At 31.4% G+C, this 21,048-nt stretch overlaps 1 protein-coding gene across 4 annotated transcripts in view; it reads right to left on the reverse strand.

Moving 5' to 3' along the window:
* The window catches only part of Nrg (Neuroglian), a 61,115-nt gene that overhangs the window by 18,889 nt on the left and 21,178 nt on the right, over positions 1 to 21,048 (reverse strand). For all 4 annotated transcript variants that reach the window (XM_080156251.1, XM_080156254.1, XM_080156250.1 and 1 more), the window contains 4 exons: positions 16,919 to 17,095; positions 11,156 to 12,464; positions 8,053 to 8,264; positions 523 to 1,502 (listed from right to left, as the gene is read on the reverse strand). In XM_080156251.1, coding sequence (XP_080012377.1) covers positions 523 to 1,502; positions 8,053 to 8,264; positions 11,156 to 12,464; positions 16,919 to 17,095 — 2,678 coding nt within the window. The remainder of the gene's footprint in view (positions 1 to 522; positions 1,503 to 8,052; positions 8,265 to 11,155; positions 12,465 to 16,918; positions 17,096 to 21,048) is intronic.

A 21,048-nucleotide genomic window follows, 5' to 3' on the forward strand; every position in this document is an offset into this window, starting at 1 on the left:
GTAAGTGTTCAAAATAAAGATAAATAACTTAATGGTTTCTATTTTAGCTGTCTAGTATAAGCAGAAATATAGGGATAATGTAATTTAAGATAAATTATTCTCGTATTCATTCGAATCCGGTGGATAAGAACCGATTCTCATCCATACGAAAAAACTATGTCTAGCATCGTATTATCAACCGTGAAACTCTGTCTATGGTAACTGGTAAATATAAGGAATAAAAAGGTAGAATTGCAAAATAAATAAATCCCAATTGTCATATCCCTGTATACCTGAGTATAGCTGTTGTAATTAGGAAAACAAAGCAAGATTTGTGTGTGTAAATGTAATTAAGACAAGACAGTTTTACCCTGGTTTTACCGCATTATTTTCAATATACCATTTACACTTTTTGGCCCTACACCACAAAATATGTGAATACATAAATAAATAAGCAGAAAAAAAGAAAACTAATGTTATCTATACTAATCAAATCCAATAATACATAAATGCCTTAACTTTTCTATGTAAGAATAAACCAACCTGTATTGAACATAGAAATGAGAGCCAGGATTGCCATCAACATCTGGTATCCAGGTGACCCTAATTCTGGAGTATCCGTTGTCAATCCGTTGCTGGACATAGGTGTACTTAAACCTCGGCATTGAGGGGGGCTCATCAGCCTGTGGATTTGTATCACAATCCGTGTAGAAGGGCATGCCCTCGCCAGCCGCCGTTGTTGCGCGGATTGTCACGCGGTACTTGGAGTGTGACTGAAGGCCGGCCAGCTTAGCTTTTGTTGTCAGGTTGCTGCGGATAGCTGGTTCGCGCTCCAGCAATGGTCCAAGCTCAGATTTCTCAACCTTGTTGTAGTATATTCTGTATCCTGTTAGGATACCATTTATCTCCTGGGGCCTCTGCCATTCCAGCAATAATGCTGAGGAACCCATGGGATAGCACTCCAGCATGGCTGTTGGACCGGGTTTACCTTCCGGAGTACGGAATTCGATAGTATTAGAAGCAGGACCATTATAGGCGCCATTAAACGCCAAAACTCTGGCATAATTTTTAGCATACGGTTTGAAACTTCTAACAAGAGCTTGTGTAGAATCACTACGCATAATAATTTCTCTCTGATTCTCTTCTCCTGTTTCATCCGTCCAGGTTATAATTTTATATCCTTTAAAGTGTCCATTTATACTTTCTGGATTGATTGGATCCCAGGAAACCAGGGCGCTACGCGGACCAATAACCTCTCGGAGAGTGAAATTAGTCGGCGCTTGCGAGGGTTGTGCTTCCCCACTGTAGCCTATGACCTCCTGTGCCGCCATGTTCGCCTCACCCTTCTGGTTCTGAGCTATAACCTTTATCCTATACTTTGTAAACCTTGGCTGGTTCTCTATGTACAATTCTTTCTGCCTCCAGTCAGCTATGTCCTCAATTTTCCACTGTGGGTCGTCCTCTCGTCTCCAGTACACGCGGTATTTAAATTTGGGCGCGTTGTGCTCAATCTGGGGCATCCTCTGAAAAAATTTTATTTAGATTTTGTTTTTAAATTGGACTATAAGTGAAACCAAGAACATAAAAAAAAATATTGATTTGAATTGTGTAATGTTAATTGAACTTTAGAATGTGATGAGGATATCTTAAGTACAAGAAAAACAGGTATACATGTAGGAATGAAGGTCTAAAATTAAACATAAAAATGAATTATATCTCCCTTCTTCCTGATATACCAAATCCCCTCTTGAGAATCTAGCTGACCTACACTTACATTGTTACTCATTACAAATACATTAGACAAATTAATTTAGACTAAGCTGTTTTTAAAATATCATTTCTATGTCTACAGTGAAATATGATTTATTTTATGTGTACTTCTTATGCATAGTCAGGTACACCTATATATCATAGGAAAGTATACCTATATAGCAAGCAGGTATACAAATAGGATTAGATAATTTTCCATGATTTATACAAAAATATTGGGGACTGGGGGGACAAAATATATTGAATATCAATCTACCTAACTATTCTCTAATATCAATAAAATAAGATAAAATAGATAGGAAGAATAAAAGATTCTCAATTACAAATTCATTTACAAACCAAACCTTATCTTTTAAAACCTTCCAGAATTCTCAGGTTTTTTTATATGCATATTTGTTGTTAATTTTTGGCATTTAAACTTTAATTCAGCTTTACAATAAGGGCTTAAAATCCAAAAGGCATTAAAAACATTTTCAAGAACTTTTTTGAAGAAATAAATTCACATTGTATATAACTTTTAAAGAAAAACCTAACCATTGTAAGATTGAATGGAGTTTTTGAAGCTGGGCTAATGTAAATGTATTAGTTGTTGGACCCGGCCGCCGTAAATATTTAACTATGTTGAGTAAAGAATTAGATTAGGTGGGAGGGGGAAACATTTACACACTCCACCAAATCAGATTATCTTCAAAATACTCAACTGAAAATTGCGCAAAAGTTTTTTTGGACTTATTCACATTTTTTCATCTATTAGTGGACAATATCATTTTTTTGTAGGGGTGGGTGGGGGGGGGGGGGTCTTTTGTGTAAACCTATTCGATTCTAATGCAAGGTGTGATAAATTTAAAAATGAATAAGTTTAAACTAAAAATAATTGAAATTTAATCAAAATGTTAATGTACATACATATATGCACTTAGTCTAAATAAACTTAATTAAAATTAGAATACAGCAGGGGATTAAATGTTTAATTTAGGTCAATGTTGGGTTTATATTTCATTGGAAAAAGAATATGTTCAACAAAATTTATTAAAAGTTTTTGAGTAATTAAAAAGTTTAAAGCAAAATTCAATGTATTGGCAATTTTTTTTTTAAAAGCTGAAAATGGCTAAAGGTTTCTTTTATTCAGAAACCTTAATAAAAATTAGAAGATTTGTTGAAAAATATCTAAGACATCTGAAGCAAATGCTAAAGAGCTCTTAAGAAGCAATACAAATGATTGGTGGAAAACTATAAAGCTAAATGTTTTTGAATAAAAAGTTTGAATGCCATACAAATGATACATTTTGGTTTTCAGGTATAAATTTAAACCTGGTGTTATCTCAGATTATGGGATGAGGGTCTGATTACACTTTCCCTCGGAGTCTTAATACAAAATCTGGGAATTTATTTGCAGACTATGTAAATACTGTAGTATTATATATTCTCTATTTGGGGAATAAATTGAAAATAAACTAAAGATTTAGATAATGTGATTTAGATTTTGTGCTTTTTTATAAAAAATACTTTTTATACTTTAAAAAATGTTCGTTTGTACCTAACCTACAGAATCAAATCCAAGTTATTTTTTGTTCCTACATCTTACTTTTAAAAATGGTCTAAAGGCCTGACAAAAAAGTTTCCTTAAGGCTGAGTTTAGGTTTAGCATATGAACAAATGTTTTCTTTCCTAAAAAACTTTCTATGGTTTTAAAATGAATGTGTCTTTGATTTTAGTACAAATACATAAACCCTGGACACTTAACATAATTCTACCCATGTAATCACTTCAATCAAAATAGACAAAGTTTCTAGAAATCGGAGGCTTCATTTAGTTTTGTATGTTTGTACTCTTTGATTAAAGCACTTTTTAAATTCTATTTTAAGATAAATTTATTCGCTTTATTCTTTTTGAAAGTTGGCAGAACTGTTTTAAGTATCTTAGGCAAATAAAGCAGGATTGTGCTTTTTAATGCTTTTAAAATGAGATTGGATAAGTTTGGGTAAGAATAAGATCATTATCTAAAAGAACTCTTGAAAACCAATGATAGTCCACAACGTTTTTTTTACTTTTTAAAAAAACATTTTAAAAATAACCCTAATAAAAATATATTTGTATATAAATGAGGTAGTTTTAAAAAGAATAAAAAGGCTATAAAAATAAATTCTTATCCCAGACAAGCGGAGTTTTTGTTTGTTTACATTACTGCCCCCATTTCTATCAAATGAATGTCTGTTTTTTCTAATTCATGGAATTGTATAACATAAGGAGAGGAGAGAACCTGCTGCGAATTTTGATCAACTCATTTTTACAAGATAAGCTTCTCTACAATTGCAATATAAACAGATAAAAAAGTGTTTGAAATAGTTTCTTTGGCTTTAAAACTATGATATTTTTAATCTTATATGTAAAGGATAAAGAAAATTGGGTGTACTTTTTGTTTACCTTTGTAAACTCAGCACGACAAAGTTCATTTAAAACTTTGGCAGCAAAACATTGTTTTCCTTCACGAAACAAAATATATAAAACTGAAAACTATGAAAAATTAATGTTTAACTTTTGTAACTATTTTCAACTAAGTATGTCAAAGTTAAATTTGAAACAACCATTCTCTCCCTCCCTCTCTCTCTCTCTCTCTCTCTCTTCACCACTTCTACTAGATGTAAACTTAATTTGGGATGAAATTATGTTTTGTCAAAAATTAAGTTTTTGTTTTACTGCAAAAAGTACATTGAGGACTTATTCGCAAATATTTCAGGGGCTAAAATATTTCTTTAAAAAACTAAGGCAGAAATGCAATCATAGGGGAGGAATAATTTTTCTTATATTGTCCTATACCTTACTACATTTATATTGCTGGGTCCGTATTGTTATATAAATCATGGTATAAAATACATTTAGGATTTTGCTTTTATTAAAACACCTAAAACTGTGTGTGTGTGTTTTTATTATATTTTGTAGGTGTGTCTAAACACTATAACTCAACTTTTAATAAAAGTTGGTTGGTAGAAATATCGGGTTAATAAATGAACCTTGAGCTTGTTCGCATTTCTGTGTAACTCTGTGTATTTTGTGTGTGTGTGTTAATCCAAAGCATTGAAATGATTGTAATTAAAGTTAAATATTCAGGTTTTCAGGCTTATTTTGTGCATATAAATTACAAATGTCAAAATTAGAAATCTAATATTGGACTGAATTGTCTAAAAACACAAAACAGGGCAAAATTCTGGAAAAAATGTATAATTTTTTTTTAGACTTTTAAATTATTTATCGTACTTATAAGTATATAGGCAAAATCCTACAAAAATGTCTAAGGCTAGTCTTGGAGTTTTGCCTGCAATAGAGATTTTTTTTATCAAATTTAATTATGCTTTAAAATAGTTACTTTCAGACATTTTAGTCTCTCTAAAATACTTCAAACTCTTTAGGTAAAGAATCGAGAAAAAAAATAAAGATATGGACACGACATGATAAAACAAATCAGGATAGAGGGAAACGGTATACAGATAGATAGATAATCATAAAGATAGAAAGATAGATAGAGAGATAGAAAGATAGAGAAAGCCAATTACTTGAGATCAAAGCAAAGCAAAGTATTGAGAAGTTCCCTATGTTCTGTGTATTTGGGAATCTTCAGATAACTTTCTTCTCTTGCCAGCAAATATAATTCTTTTCTTCCGGTGTTAGGAGGGGGGGAATAAGATAATATTGACCTTACTAAATACATACACATCATTATATTCTATGTTCCTTTTTAGTATCCTTATATTCATCTAGGGAAGATTGGGATCTTAGAATGGTCATATTATGCATGTCTATCTTTTATTTTCTGAGAAGCAAGGAAATTAAAAAGGATCAAATTTTGAAAATTAACCAAAGACTTCCAAATGGGTGTTTACACCCCTTAAACTTGAAACAACTATTTTACCCTCCTCATCATTATAAAATACATTAGATTACCCACCTCAAACCTTTGGAACCCATTATTTTACCCCCCTTCAAAAACTTGGACGTCCTTGCAACCCTCAACCACAAAATTTATAAATATTGCAACTAATTATTAGATTTACAAAAATATACCAGAAAAAATCTATGTAAAGGAGTTTATATCTTTTGCTGATATTGTTTTGTATAAAATGCAAATATGTAAAAAGTTTATGCAAAAATAAAAAATGAAAGAAGTTGCAATTTTCCAGATGTTGCTCTTTTTAGAAAAAATGTATTGGTTAGGTTAAATATTTAAATGTGTGTGTGTGTGTGTGTTTGTTGCTGAATATGTGTCAAACAGCCGGAATGATGTCTGTAATTTTCAGGAAGCTTCGTATTGATTATGTTCAGGTATAAAACTATTGCCATAAGAACTGTTATTGGGATTTAAATAGGAAGGGAAGACATTGGACTGTAAATTATACTGGTACCCAAAGTTTTATATACACGCTCTCATATTCGTCGAACATAAATCTGTTAATACATTTTAATTCTTGGGTTCAAACTAGCAACGTCAAATATTTTCAAGTACAAATTTCAAACTGCAGAAAAGGTAATTTTTATTATCATTATTACGGGATAACCATCAATTTATTGTTAATTGTCATTAAAGTATCTGGATTTAGTTGATACCAAAAAATTAATCCAGAATTCTTAAACTTAACATAGGTTGAATTTAGTAAAATCATCCTTCCTTGAGTTCTAAAAGGCCTGCAGAGGAAGAGCATTATTAATGGAAAATTCAAATGCTATGACTCAGAAAAAAGTTTTCTTCAGATCCATTTAGAATCTAGTATTCAAGTTCTATATTACACACAAACACACACACACACACACACAAAACACACACACAAACTTAGACATGGTCATACATGGCGAGAAGTAAAATTTCATCAAACTTCTGAAAAGTTTCAATTGGAGTTTTTAACTAGGTGTAGACACAGACATCTCAAAACGAGCGAAAAGAAAGGCTTATCAGCCGCGGCCTGCTGCCGTTTGTCTGCTTTAATTATTATTTTTAAAGGTTATATTTTAGGCTTGGCGGCTGCCGAGATCTGTAGGTAATTACTTTTTTTGCTGAAGGATATTAGAAACACACACACATTAACATAGCCAGCTATAGTACAACGTGTAGTACTTTTATTGATAGTAAATTCAGAAGTTGTAGAGTAATAGTAATAGTAATGCTTCCCTTCTACGAGGTCAGGAGGGTGGGGCAATAAGGGAATATATAATGTACATTGTATATATATATAAAGTTGTGTAAAATGGGGGGAAATATTAAGCAGAAGGGAAAGAATGACGTAGGGAAGAAATAAAAGGGAAATTTTGTCTGTAATGAAAAAAGTGTTATTTAAAATGCTTTCCTAAAACCAAAGTTCTTTTCATATGATAAGGATAAGTTTTTCATATTTAATCTAAAAATGAAGATACAGATTTAAGTAAAAAAAGTTAATTTTTGCATTTTAAATCACAAAAAGTTTGGCTAATGAGTATTGAAATATTTGATTGTTTGTAGGGAAACCAATTTTTAGTAAAAGAAGAGATATCAGTCCAACTTTCCTCCTCCCAAGGGCTTGAGAGGGAGGGGAGGGGGGGGGGGGATTCTTCCTTCCTTAATATGGATCGATATTGAACCCGGAAGGACTTGTCCATACTCTTACACAATGGTCTTACTTGTTACTAAACTATATTATCACAAGAGAGAAATTATAGAGTAACAATCACTTTAGCAGCTTTAATCATAATTGTACTTCGCTACTTTAATGGTTTAAAAATATAGAATTCTTAATATTAGGCATTTTTTAGAAGATAAAGAATACTACGTTTCATTGGTATTGAAACCAATATAAACCATTTCAAACAAGTACAGCTTAATCATTAAAGAAATTTTATAGCTTTTAAACAACATTTCAAAGAACTTCTTAAAATGTTCATTTTAATCTTCTTACTCTAAATTGTCTTTTATAACTAATGTAAAAATGGAAAGGGACGAAATGTAGAGGGGGGCCGGGGGGTGGGGGAATTAATGGTAAAATTTATTCTTATGTTGGCTAAGCATTACTTTTGCTTATATTCTGTGTTTCCTCAGCAAATAAGAGTATATATACAAACAAAAATATTTTTATTTCACAACGTGCGTATAGGGATTGATATTACATAGTAAGAAAATTTTATTTTGCTCCAACTTCAGTCTTAGGAGAGTGTACGGCAAACGTATTTTTAAGGACGAAATAAAACTTTAATTTTACTACATTTAATGAGTATTTTTATTAAATTCGTCCTGCTATTTGAGAGATCTTTTGCTTTTGACAAAAGTAAAAGAAAAAATCTTACCGTCCAGTAGATAACCAGATTTGTGGGGGCTGTACCCCGACCAATTACATTGTCCGGGTTCTTGTACGGGACATCCTCGGGGGTGAGGCACACCTTAGAGTGGCCGGAGGGCAGCGAGTCACCGACCTTGTTCCTGGCAATCACACGGAATGTGTAATTGGTCCAGGGAGACATGGACGCTTTGATTGAGGTTGCTGTGCTTGACGCTAGATCTGAATATAAATCTATTTTAAACCAAAGCAAATTTTAATATTTATAGGTACACTAAAACAACAACAAATTGCCAATAAGATACTAAATATGACATTTTAATTATGTACATTTTTTTATTTTAGGCAATTGTCCTCTTAAAATTTTAAAATCATTTAGAAAACAAGGAAGTTATTGTCATTTTAATTACCTTTGGTTACAACATTATATTTTTTCTATTTTAATATAGGTCAGAAAAAATGTAAAAGGAAAATATTTTAATATTATGTTAAAGTAAAATTGAAGAAAATATATTTGTCAACGAGAAACATGTAGAAATGTTTTCTAAAAGCAGGAAAAATACTTTTTATACCTAAGCAAATATTTTCTACATTACTGGTAGCAACGACCCAAGGGCGTGTAAGAGGAGATTGACGAAATTCCACCACAAAATTTATTTAGGAAGATTAACCTTCCCTCTTTTTTCATCTCTGTAATGCTCGCCTCAAAAAAAAATTTTTGTGCACGCCGCTAAATCGAATCTGGTCCCTAGGGGATTCGCCGTAGTGTCAGATACAATTTTGGTTCACTTTTACTTTTATTGGTGGAGGGAAAATCTAAAAGTTATATTCAAAACTTGTATAAAATAGGCATCTAAACTTTTATAACCGGTAGGTATGAAAAATTTAAAAATCAACAAGAAAATCTACTTAAAAAAGCAGTTATTTTAGGTTACTTTAGATATTTTAGGGAGGGTTAAAAAAATGATAAGTTGTCGAGGAAAAATAACTCCCCCCCCCCACCCTACCATTTAGCATCAATTTCTTTTCCCTTTTAATTGGAGACTAATATGAGATGAGGGGGCGAAACCACTGGTTGGTTTACATGAGCACTAAACCATAGACATAATCTGACCACGCAAACAAAAACTTTTTAATCTGCCACAACAAAATTTTGCAACAAAATACTGCATAATTTTTGCAAAATATTAATTCATATTTGCTAAAGTCTGGTTTTCTTAATTCAAAAATCTAATTATTTTAATGTCTCATATAATAATTTTAAATCAGGCGCGCCGAAAATATGTTTTCACCTCCAAGTTTTTTTTACCCGGGGGGGGGGGGGAGGGGGGGGCTAAAATTTGTGGGGCTTAAGTTTTTAATGGAATTGCACGCTCCTGTATGGTAGGTAGATTATAAACGAACAGTACTAAAATATAAGGAATTTTTTCACCAATATTTACTGATTAAGCATTGTTATTTTTGTTTATTTACTAAAGTTGAATTAAATACATAAATACATGTGCACAGTATTTCATAGAAGAATAGAAAAATTGACAATTTTAACAATGAAAAATTATTGATATGGACAAGAAAGGAATAGAGCCAAGAGAACAAGGACAACTTTGTTCCAGCATCAAGGTATTGTAGCACTGGACAATCATAATTGATTACAGCTCACTTTAAATACACAGGGGAATAATTTATTTTATGTATGTAATAGAGGACCCACGGATTTTGTTATTGTGGTGTAGAGGAAATAGACCTTGAAGTTTGAAAGTTGAATATTATGGTCACTTAATCAAATTAAATGAAAAATACCCTTGGAAATGTAAATTTAATATTTAATTTTTAAGAAAGAAACTGGTCTAAAGCCCCTCGAGGGGCTCTTATTGTACTTATTGGCCCTATAGCTACGGGCTATTTTCCCCGCGTGGCTCTTCTAGCCCTTCCTTAGCATAGTCTAGCCAAAAAATATGCGTTATTAAAACGTTTTCAAAAGTTTTTTCTTGTTGTCCATTTGTAAAATTAGAGACACCACTAAAGCCAAGTATTGAGTTTAATTTTCAAAGCCCTTGATGTAGTCTCATTTCACATTATTCAACTTTTCAGCAAGTTATTCTAATTCATTTTAGAACAATTAAATTTCTAAAATATGTATTATAAGTGGTCAGGTTATTGTAATCTAGCATGACAAAGTTTGTGGCTCCCCTAGTATGTTAGTTTCTAAATAATAATAAGGGGAAACATTTGAGGTTATAAAAAGTTTGTCTGGCCATCGATCATTATGCGCAAACACAAAAACCTTACAAAATAAAAGCATAATGCTGCTTTAAAGTTAATAACTATATGGTGTACATCGATAAAATCTTGATAATTATCAATAAAAACATACTTAGGTAATCAATTTAGATTATTGATTTATATCTAAACATATATTATAGGAACATGATTCCATATTTTTCTTTCCCGAAAAAGGGAAGGGGGAAAGAAAAAAAAGGGAAGGGGGAAAGAAAAAAAAGGGAAGGGGGGAAGAAAAAAGAGATGGGAGAAAAGGGGGTTTTACCCATCTCTTTTGAAGAGATTTTCTTCCCCCCTTCCCTTTTTCGGGAAAGAAAAATATGACGTAACTGGAATCATGTTCCTTAAAAGTAATACAAAATCGGGAAAGTTTGTAATGTCATTTCTGCTCAACTTTAAGACACAATTGTTCTTTAAATCCCCCAACTGAAACCCCTCTCCCCCGGCCAGGTAAGAACAAAAGTTAAGTTTATTAAATATTCCTTTACAAGTCTGATTTCCCTATTTCGTGATGTGAATAACAGAATTCAATGAATTTAATAATAAGATTTTCAACTCACAATATAATAAAGTATAAACAATGTAGGATAATTTCCTTTTTTATGCATGTTTTTGGTTGGGTGGATAAACAAAAAAACTTCTAATAAAGAATATTTATATATCATATTTATTCTTTGCAAAACTATTGGAAATTTTTTTCACAAATAATTATGAATTTATTTTCCCCCTAAAATTTCTTTTAAATTTGAAATTTAACATAATTAAAAAAACTAACAGAATGTTTCAATTAAACATTTTCCATTATCAAGATATTAAGTAACAATAAGACTAACCTATGGCTGTTTCCCAAGTATCCGGGGTGAAGGAGGTATTATACTGAATCTTGTAGGAGAGAATGGGGGCTCTGTTATCCCCCCGGGGCTTCCAGACCACGTCAGCATCCTTACTGTTACAATCCACCCACAGCAGCTCCGGCGGGTTGGGAACATCCTGCACAATAAGGCTGGCTGATGCCAGATCCTTGTCCAGTATGGTCTTGGCCTCACAGGTATAACTGCCAGAATCTAATTCTGTTGTTTTTGTGATTGTCAAGGAGTTATCATTTGTTTTGATAAACCTGGGCTCTGTTTCAAAGTCAATACGGCGGCCGTCTTTCAGCCAGTTTATTGTAAGGGCCAGATCAGGATCTGTGACGGCGTTACATCTAAATGTGGCCGTGTCACCGGCCTCCACTTCATATGGCTGCGGCCCACCAGTAATTCGAGTATGATCTTTTACTATCAAGGACCCGTGTGCTATCTCAAAGCCGAATTTATTTGTTGCATTGCACATGTAGTCACCATCATCAACATATTTGACATCTGTAATGATCAAGCTACCGTCACCAGTGATGTTATATCTATTTCCAGTCAACTCATCCAAACCGCGGAACCATTTTACGATAGGCTTGGGTGCTCCGAATGTTTCACAGTTTAATTTCACTGTTGATCCAGTCACAGTTTGTAATCTGTCCTGGGGCGGTTCAGTGATTTCTGGCGGTAGAGCTAGCACGTTAACAAACACGTCTTTGTACACGTACCTGCCGGACTCTTCGGCTGTAGCGTTACAGCCGTAGTTACCCGTGTCCTGCTTGGTCAGGTTCTTGATCATAATCGAGTTAGTGGTCACAATTCTGCGGGGATTTGGCTCTGCCTGGTCAAGGGGCTTGCCATTGTGCACCCAGTAGATACGCGGCGATGGGAAACCCTCCGCCTCGCATTCAAACAAGACATCCTCGCCTTCGGCCTTTGTTTGACTTTGCGGCTCCTTTTTAAAATACGGATGTGCGTGCACGGTTAAACTTATAGAATATGATTTGGCTATACCAACGCCGTTAGATGCTTCACAAGTATAATCACCTTCATCGTCAAAATCTACATGTAATATTTCCAACGTCTTTCCATAATTATCATAATTAGTCCGGCCTTGCGGCAATGCCCCGCCACGTTTGGTCCACCGTATTTCGGGCAACGGCGTACCACCGTAGATACACCACATCCTGGCTTTCTGGCCGCGGATTGCGATCATATTCTTTCTGGATACATACTGCTTGGTTGGAGGCTCCTTGTTCTGCAGACCTGCTGAGGATCCAGACTGGCTTACCTGAAAAATCACAAAAATATTAATTTCATTTTCTGAAATGTTTTGTATACAAAGTATCTACATTTAATTAATTTTATTAAACTAATTTGTTTTTAAATATTCTCTTTCATTTTTTTTGATTCGGTAAGAAAACTTAAGTATTAGTCATGATTAATACAAATGTTAATGAATAAATATTCGTAGAAAAAAAACATTTGTCTTTTGTTCTCTCTGCAAAAAAAAACAATTTCAATTATCTTTTTCGTGTTTTGGCACAAAATCAAGAAAACTTTTTAAATTCGTTTGAAAAAGAATGAAAAAAAGTTTTTCAAAGTTTTGCATTTCATCATGTAATAAAATGCATATGGGTATTTTTTCAATAGCTAAGCTATTCTATAACTAAAGTGCTTTACACACAAAAAAATACTTTAGTATTGCACCCTATTGTTCTATTGTCAAATTATTGTAACGCTACTTATGAATATAATTGTCCAAGTTTTTGATATACAAGTTTTTAGCTAATTTCTTTACTGTTAGATTATTATACCTAAGGGTTTTTATTATGAAAAAAATTAAACAAATGAAAATATAAAAAATTTTATTACAAAAAGGTCTTGATGAACTGAAATGTTTGTTTTTAATCAAATTTTATTGTTAAGACTAATATTTACTTTATAGATTGTCTGTGTTTGAAAATATATTGTGATTATTCCAGGGCTCGACAGCCGCGAGTAGGCCTCAGTGAAATCATCATATTAAACTTTAATTTTAGCTGGATGTCTAAACCTATTCCTAAATTCTTCTTTTCGGAATTTTTATTATGAACACAAACGGGTTCTAATCTTAGGCTTATGCGCAGCCTAGGCCCGGCTGCCGAGCCCTGGATTATTTGTTTGTACAATAAATAAAACATGTGTTTATTGGTATTTTTATGATCATGTCAACCAGGTGTAAAGAATATAGTTTTTTATTATGCATATTTTTTTTATTAAGATACACAAATAACTTTTATATCGTTTGTCTTTTCTTTGATTATTATTTTTTGAAAAAGGGTATAAAATCGAAATTAAATATCTTACAATCTAATTTGTTTTTAAATTGGTTGTTATTACTTTTTCTTTTCATTTCTAAAAAAGAAAATTGGGTTATCAAAAATTCAATATCCCCCTCCTCAAGTGCCCCATGAAAGCCTCTAGGGGCGTAGCCGCTAGTTAAGAATAAACTATTATCTATGTTTTAGATGGACAAAAGACAATGTTTTGTAGAAAGTGTATCTTTTTAAGTTGAAATTAATAGAAACAAAATAAATCAACAATTTCTTATAGTTATTTTATAAGTAGAGAAATGAGTAAATTTATTTTTGTATAAAACACAGGCTAAATTGAAAGCAAAGCCATCACAAAAACAGACTTGATAAAAACAGAAAAGTTTCCTAGAAAATAAAAAGGGTTTGTGGAGAAATTTGTAGAAAATACAACAGTTTCTTTGTATGTCTTCTATCTTAGGGATATTATAACTTTTTATTTTACAGCTGGGCAGATGAAGGCATGTTAAAAAGATTAAAATGTTAATACCTGTGTTTGCTCCTCTTATTTTGAAATATGACTTCCTGCAAGGGTAAGGCATAGAAGAAAAAACACCCCCCATCCAGTATTTTCAATCTTTTTAAGATTAGGGGGGTTTTGCAGTTTAATCTGATGCCTATTTTGAAAAATCATCAGCTTAGATGCAACCGTCGGATTGCAGCATTATTTTAGAATTTTTTTTAAGCAGATTTTAAAGGCAAAATAGGTTTATGATGAAAAACTCCCTCTTAAAATGTAAGAAAGAATATTTGCCTGGGGCAGGTGAAATAATATGAAGAGTGACAAGCTTATGATGTGATAAAGTCAGTTTCACACTCTTACACCCATCTATTTTTGCCATTATCCTTTACATTTAACATGAACATTAAAGTTCCCAATCTCAAATTTGTTTTTAATTTTCTAAGGATACAGTGAAAGGATAATGGACATTAAGTTATTCTTTCCCTTAATTCTTACATGTGAAATTCTACATTTGACTGCTGGTAAATATTAAGGGAGAATGAAGGGTTGTAGATTAATTATTAATTCGTTTCCTATTCCTCCCTAACACTTATATTCTGTTATATTCTTATTAATTTAAGCAAAAAAAATAGGGGGGGGGGGGGGGAGGGTCGAAAAGAAGGCCAAGAAAATATAACAGGAAAATATCAGTTATGTTTGCAGCCCTTGATAAAATGAAAATATGAGGCTCATGTTTCATGTAAGACAGTTAGGGAGTTGAATCCATTTTTATAGAAGCAGAAATATAATCTATGATTATGGTTTGGACCCTCTAAAACTGTAATCTACCCTTCCACTTTCCCCTCTCTTGGTGAAGATATCTTCAACGCCGATACGATTTTTGAAATATAAGATTCCACTTTTGTCTCTCTTGTTGAAGATATCTTTACCAAGAGAGGCAAAAGTGGAATCTTAAATTTCAAAAATCGTATCGGCGTTGAAGATATCTTCACCAAGAGAGGGGAAAGTGGAAAGGTAGATTACAGTTTTACAGGGTCCAAACCATAATCATAGATTATATTTCTGCTTCTATAAAAATGGACTCAACTCCCTAACTGTAAGATCTGCAAAAACTGGAAAATTATTTATTAAGAGTTACTTGTTAACCCTCTTTGTTTCTCATTTAAACAACAAATTGTGCTGGCTGATTTAATCCTAACTATAAAGAGGTAAGTAATTTGTATATTTGTATGTGTGTGTTTGTTAAAATCTCGTAAACAGCTGTTAAGAATCAGTAAAGCAGGTTATGGGATATTTTGGAGAGGTTTTACATGGATATTTTTTTGTTCATTGTAAAAATATTAAAAAGCCGTTTGTGGATGTTTAAACTGCAGCCTTTTAGTCAAAAAGTAGTTATAATTTAATATACTGTTGCTTTATATGCTTTTTAGCGGCTGCTTCCCTAGTATCTAGGGGATCTATATTCGAAGAAATATGAAAGAGGAGAAAATAGCCTAAAACCATAATACCCAGACTTATCATTAAAAAAATAAAATAGCCTTAAACTATATCAGAAGAAGCTTCACTGTAAATGATAACCATGTCAGTTGAGTTGTCAACGAGATCCTTTGCTACAGACAAAAATAAGCTTACTATAATAGGATTTCAGAAATTCTACTTAAAGAAAGGAAAACAAAAAGAAAAACAGTTAAGTACCATCATCTTCAAAATTTAATAAAACACATGAAGTGTTTTTCTATATTTAATTTATTTTATCTTAAGAAGATATTACTGTTTTATTAAACTTATTTTTCAGATAATAAGTGTAAAAATATAAGATACAAAACAAAGAAAGTCTCAAATTGACAAATCAGTTGCAACCAATACAAAAAGATAATATTTGTAAGTTTGTATGTCGATCTGTCTGTCGATCATAGAAAAATCATCTGAGTTTATTAATAACTAGTGTTTGTTTCTTCCAACTTTGAACTAAGACATCAACTAAGATTACTAATAACAATAAATAATGATTTTAACGACATTAAAATCACTTTAGACACCTTTAAAAATCAACGCTTTCTCACCTAATTCTGTGGGATTTCATCGGATGTTTTGCAAATAAGAAGATTACTCCAAAACTTTGTTTAAATCTTTTCTTAAATCTTACGATCATAAATTCAAACTTAGACAGGAAATTTAAATATCTTAATTTAGTAAGCGAGAGAGGTAAGATAGTAAAGCTTAGGAAATTCTGCTAAGATAATAGAGAGATAAACCAACTGTAATATTCTTTTTAGATCAAGGGCGGGCATACAATTTAAGCAGGGGAAAATGGACCCAAATATTTAGTTTAATATTCAAAATCATCCAAGAAGATAAAAGACCTATTATCCCCCCCCCCTCTTGATTTAAGTAGCTACGCCTAAAATAAAAATATGATTCATAAAATATATAAACAATAATTCAGAATATGTAACTTAAAATTTTCCAAAATCGTATCTATACGATGAATAAGGATATGCCTCATTGTATTAATACGGATTTCATAAGCTTTACCGTAAGTGGAAGAGATTAAGTTAAGATAAAGAAAGTAAAGCAGAGGGTTACAAACTTTCAATACATATAAAAACTTTTTAGGAGAAGATTAACCTCGTATATTTTTAGATGTAATAGTTTAAAAGTATAATTTAGACTGCTATTATTTTTTTATATGATGAGGAAGTTAAAAATATTTCCACTCACAAAATTGTTATTTTTTTTGCTCCAAAATTGCATTTTATATTGGTTAATAATAAAAAAAAGTAAAAAATATTTCAAAAGATATGCCATTTAGGACTTACGGATAAATTAAAAGCAAAATCGTCTTTTTAATCTCCTCTTTAAAATAAATGTCAACAATTCCGAATGCTATACTGATGATCAAATTTTAACCGAATGTTAAATTCTTACCTTTAGAACAACTCTGTTTCCCAATTTATACTCATTTCTGAAGTACGAGGCTGCGCTGCAAGCATAGAAGAAGTCATTGGAGGCGTCCTGGCTGGTTACGTTGGAGAAGAACAAGTTACCCTCGGGGTCAACAGTCAACCGAGACGAATTGATTGTCTTCAGGGCTCCATTGGTGCTCTAAAATAAAGTAGAATTTTATCAATGTTCTATTTTTTGGAGGATTTTATTATATTGCACTTTCTGTCTGTAAAAAAGGTATATTTTTTTCAATAATGCAAAATCAATTTTATGAAGACAGGATGTTTTTCTCAAAATATGGATTTTACCTACAAAGTAACAAAACAAAATCTGAGTAATTTTATTAATCAAGGATAAACCAACCATAACTAACAAGAAAAGTATTGTTTTTGACTTCTATTTAAATATTATTTTCAAAATGATTTGCTATAATTTTGCATCGTTCTATTCATTATTCTTTTTTTTTATAAAAACCCTTAAAAAAAGAAAAACCAAAAAAACTAAAATACAACATTGTATAAATTTTGCTCAAATATGACCTGAAGTTTTGACTCAATATGCGACGTCCATGTAAACAGACATAAATTTAAACTTGTAATTATAGATTTAAACTTGCACTCTTTCAAAACTTTATAGAAAAGGTATCAAATATCTATGTAAATATCCCCCCAGAAAACAACAGCGACCCGACAAAAAAAGAGATATCCTAGAAATCTAATTCAAATTCCTTATCTTAAAGCCGAAAAGCTATGCACTGAACCAAATCATTCTAGGAATATCCTAACCTGATCTAAGCTAACATGAAAAACCTAAATAACCATTAGAGAAAGGGTGTACTACAATGAACCCTTTTATTGTACGACCTTTGTGTGGAAGTCTATACAGTGCATTGCTAATATCTTTATTTTAAAGTCATCCTTCTTTAGGGAGGGGCTGTTTGTTTATTTACCAGTAGAATGATTTTTGTGTGCGAAAAAAATAATTTATATTTCTAGCTGTTTTGTAAATTATCCCCATCCAATATGCAATCCGACCAAATTTCAATTTTCCAATTCAATTTTTCTTCAGAGACACTTGAATCTATTTTTCTTATTCAATCTTCAGACAACAGTATTTAGATTTTTATATTAAATCCTTTAGAAAATGAAATAGAGTATTTTAAGATAGAATTTACCATAGAAATAAAGAATAAATAGATAAATGCTTATATAAATATACAATGTAATATAAATTTTATATAGAATCTTAAAAATATTAATCATTTTATCGAAATAATTGAATGAAGAACAAAAACTTTAGTAATATGGCTTCGTAAATTGATACAAACATTACTGCAAGTCTTTCAATAGTATTTATTAGTAGCGTACCAACTCAATAGCAATGTCATTACGTTTTAGTTATATGACGTGTGAAGAAAACGTAATTTTCTCGGCTGCTATTTAAGGTACATTACTAAGTCTGAAATTTCGGGCAATGATTAACTGACAAATAAGTTTATGCTCTACAACTTTGACGGTCAGTATAGATATGGTGCAAAAGGTATTGGAAATGGGATTTACTCCACAGCTATTGGATAAGCTTCTGACATTTTTGATAAGATTCTCCAAGTAAAAAATCTACTCAATAGTTACTTATAAAGAATGATTCTTATCACTGAAGTATAAATAAAATTGTAATACAAATAATCTTAAATTGATAAAATAAAAGAATCTAACATCTGTAATATTCCCATATATCAACGCAATCAAAGAGAATTCTGCAAAAAATATCCAATTTTTCCATCAAATAAACACTTTTATCACCAGCTTTGTAACATCTGCGATACTAGGCTCTTCTCAAATAGAAGGACAATACGCAATACAATAAAACGAGGTGAAAAATAGGTAAATAGAAGTTAGGTATAAAAACAAAGCTAGGTATATCTAACCAGATTTTTTATTTCCTATAATAAATTTTAATATTTGTATATAAAGTAATTTTAATCTTTTTTGAGGGGGGTGAGGGGATATTATCTATTTAAAAAAATAACCCCCCGTTGAACGTCCTATGTCTTAGAACTAATAAAACTTTGCATTTCAAAAATAATTTTTAAATTCTCATGAGCATCAGAATTTGATTAAAACTCGAATAAAAATGTGTAGTGCAGAAACCTGAAACATTTTGAGGCTGCCTGTCACGGATGCAAAGATAATCGTACAGCACTACTAAAATATAGGTTTTTTAGCCAAAAAGTCGAATACTCTGGAAATTCGAACTGATATCATTTATTTATACCTATATAGAGAGCTCAACGTCTTTATTTAAATCATAAGTGCATAGCCTAAAGAATAAATTGCATTTGAACTTGAGTGTATTTTTTCTTGAAAAAAAGCTGTAAAAATGTGTTTTTAACCTAACAAATTTATAAAAAAAAAATCCGCAAGTTAAAATATAAAAAATCCGGGAAGCTTTTTAGTATTAAAATTCATGCTCAGTGTGATTATTTTATATATAACAAACATACCATATTTTGCAATAGAGCATTTAAAAAACAATCTGTTTTGCTTGTGAAAGAAAAGTCAAGAATTGCCAAGATTAAGAGAAAAATGAAACAGTGTTTGTTCTTGAAAATCTTGTGCAAATGAAGGAACTAACAGGTCTTTGTAATACTTGTAAAACATGTTTATAAAACATATTTGTAATTATGATATATAAATTCAAAGTTATGTGTCTATTAAAAGCAAAACTGTTCTAAAAATAGTGATGGTCCGTTCGCCCATCCATATAGTTTTTTCCCTGTTAACCTAGGCATGTTACAATTGTCATGGATAAATTGATTTCAAACTTTGCATGGTAATTCCTTTAGTAGTTAAGTATTTATTTAGAAAACGTAGCAACTGTATAATCGTTACCAGAATGTCTGTACTCAGTTTTTCAACAAATTTTGTTTTGACATTTAAAATATTTACATATATTATAAATATTCTCTAAGTGTTAATGTTCGTTCGTCCTAGTGACCTATTCCAGTATGAGAATCTGAATTGCTATAATATTTGTTTGAAATCTTTATATACTTTGAAATTTATTTTAAATTCGAATGCCATCTTAGTTAATTAAATGTATTTCTATACAAAAAACAAATATTATTGTGGATTTAAAAGAACTTCATAAAAAATAATGAATAAAACTTGTTGAAATGATGTTAGATTTTTGGAAAATAGAGGGTTTTATTAGGTATAAAATATAAAAATATGAAAAAAATTAGGCTATGCACTTATGATTTAAATAAAGACGTGGGGCTCTCTATTTAGGTATAAATAAATGATAACAGGTCGAATTTCCAGAGTATTCCTCTTTTTGGCTAAAAAACCTACATTTCACTAGTGACAGTGTCCCCATAAACTAGAAATATTTTGGTTTCAATAGTAGCTAAATTGTAGGACATCTATGGCTGAAAGATGAAGAAAAGGTAAAATTTTTCCAGAATGGCTATGAAAACGATTAATATCCGCTGGATTAGAACCGGTTCTCAGTCATATTGAAAAATTGTCTATAGCATCGTATTACAGAAAATTTTCCACGAATTTTAAAATAAAAATCATAATTAAAATCAGTTTCGTTAGACCGGACCTTCGGCCACTCGGCGTTAATAAAGAGGGTTTTAATCTTATAATTTTTCATTTTAATATCCGCGGAAAGTTGTCTATAATACGATGCATAAATAACTTTTATTTACTTACTTAATACATAATATTTAAACAAAATTAGGTATCTTAAAGAACACCAATCGGGGTTCTAAGAATTTTGTGGATTTATGTTGATAGAAATGCATTCCTTCTCTTCTCATTTAAGTGCAGTTAAGCGTCGGGGCATATACTGACATTTTTATTTCTTAGAGGGGGTGGGGATCAGATAAATTTTATTCTTTTACATTTTAATAATCTCTTATTTTTATAAACAGAACATTTAATTTTTAGAATAAAAAAAAATCAGATGTTAACCAAAAAGAAAAAGTTCAGATATTAAACCAAAAATCATATCATAACAACGGCCAAATGGGCTTCAGACTTTTTTTGCTCTTCTTCAAAAAGCTTTCCTATCATTACGAGTGTAATAAAAAACGATTTATGCCT

Source organism: Acartia tonsa, chromosome 4, assembly GCF_053477335.1.
Source record: "Acartia tonsa isolate MP-2025a chromosome 4, ASM5347733v1, whole genome shotgun sequence".
NCBI classification, from domain to species: domain Eukaryota; kingdom Metazoa; phylum Arthropoda; class Copepoda; order Calanoida; family Acartiidae; genus Acartia; species Acartia tonsa.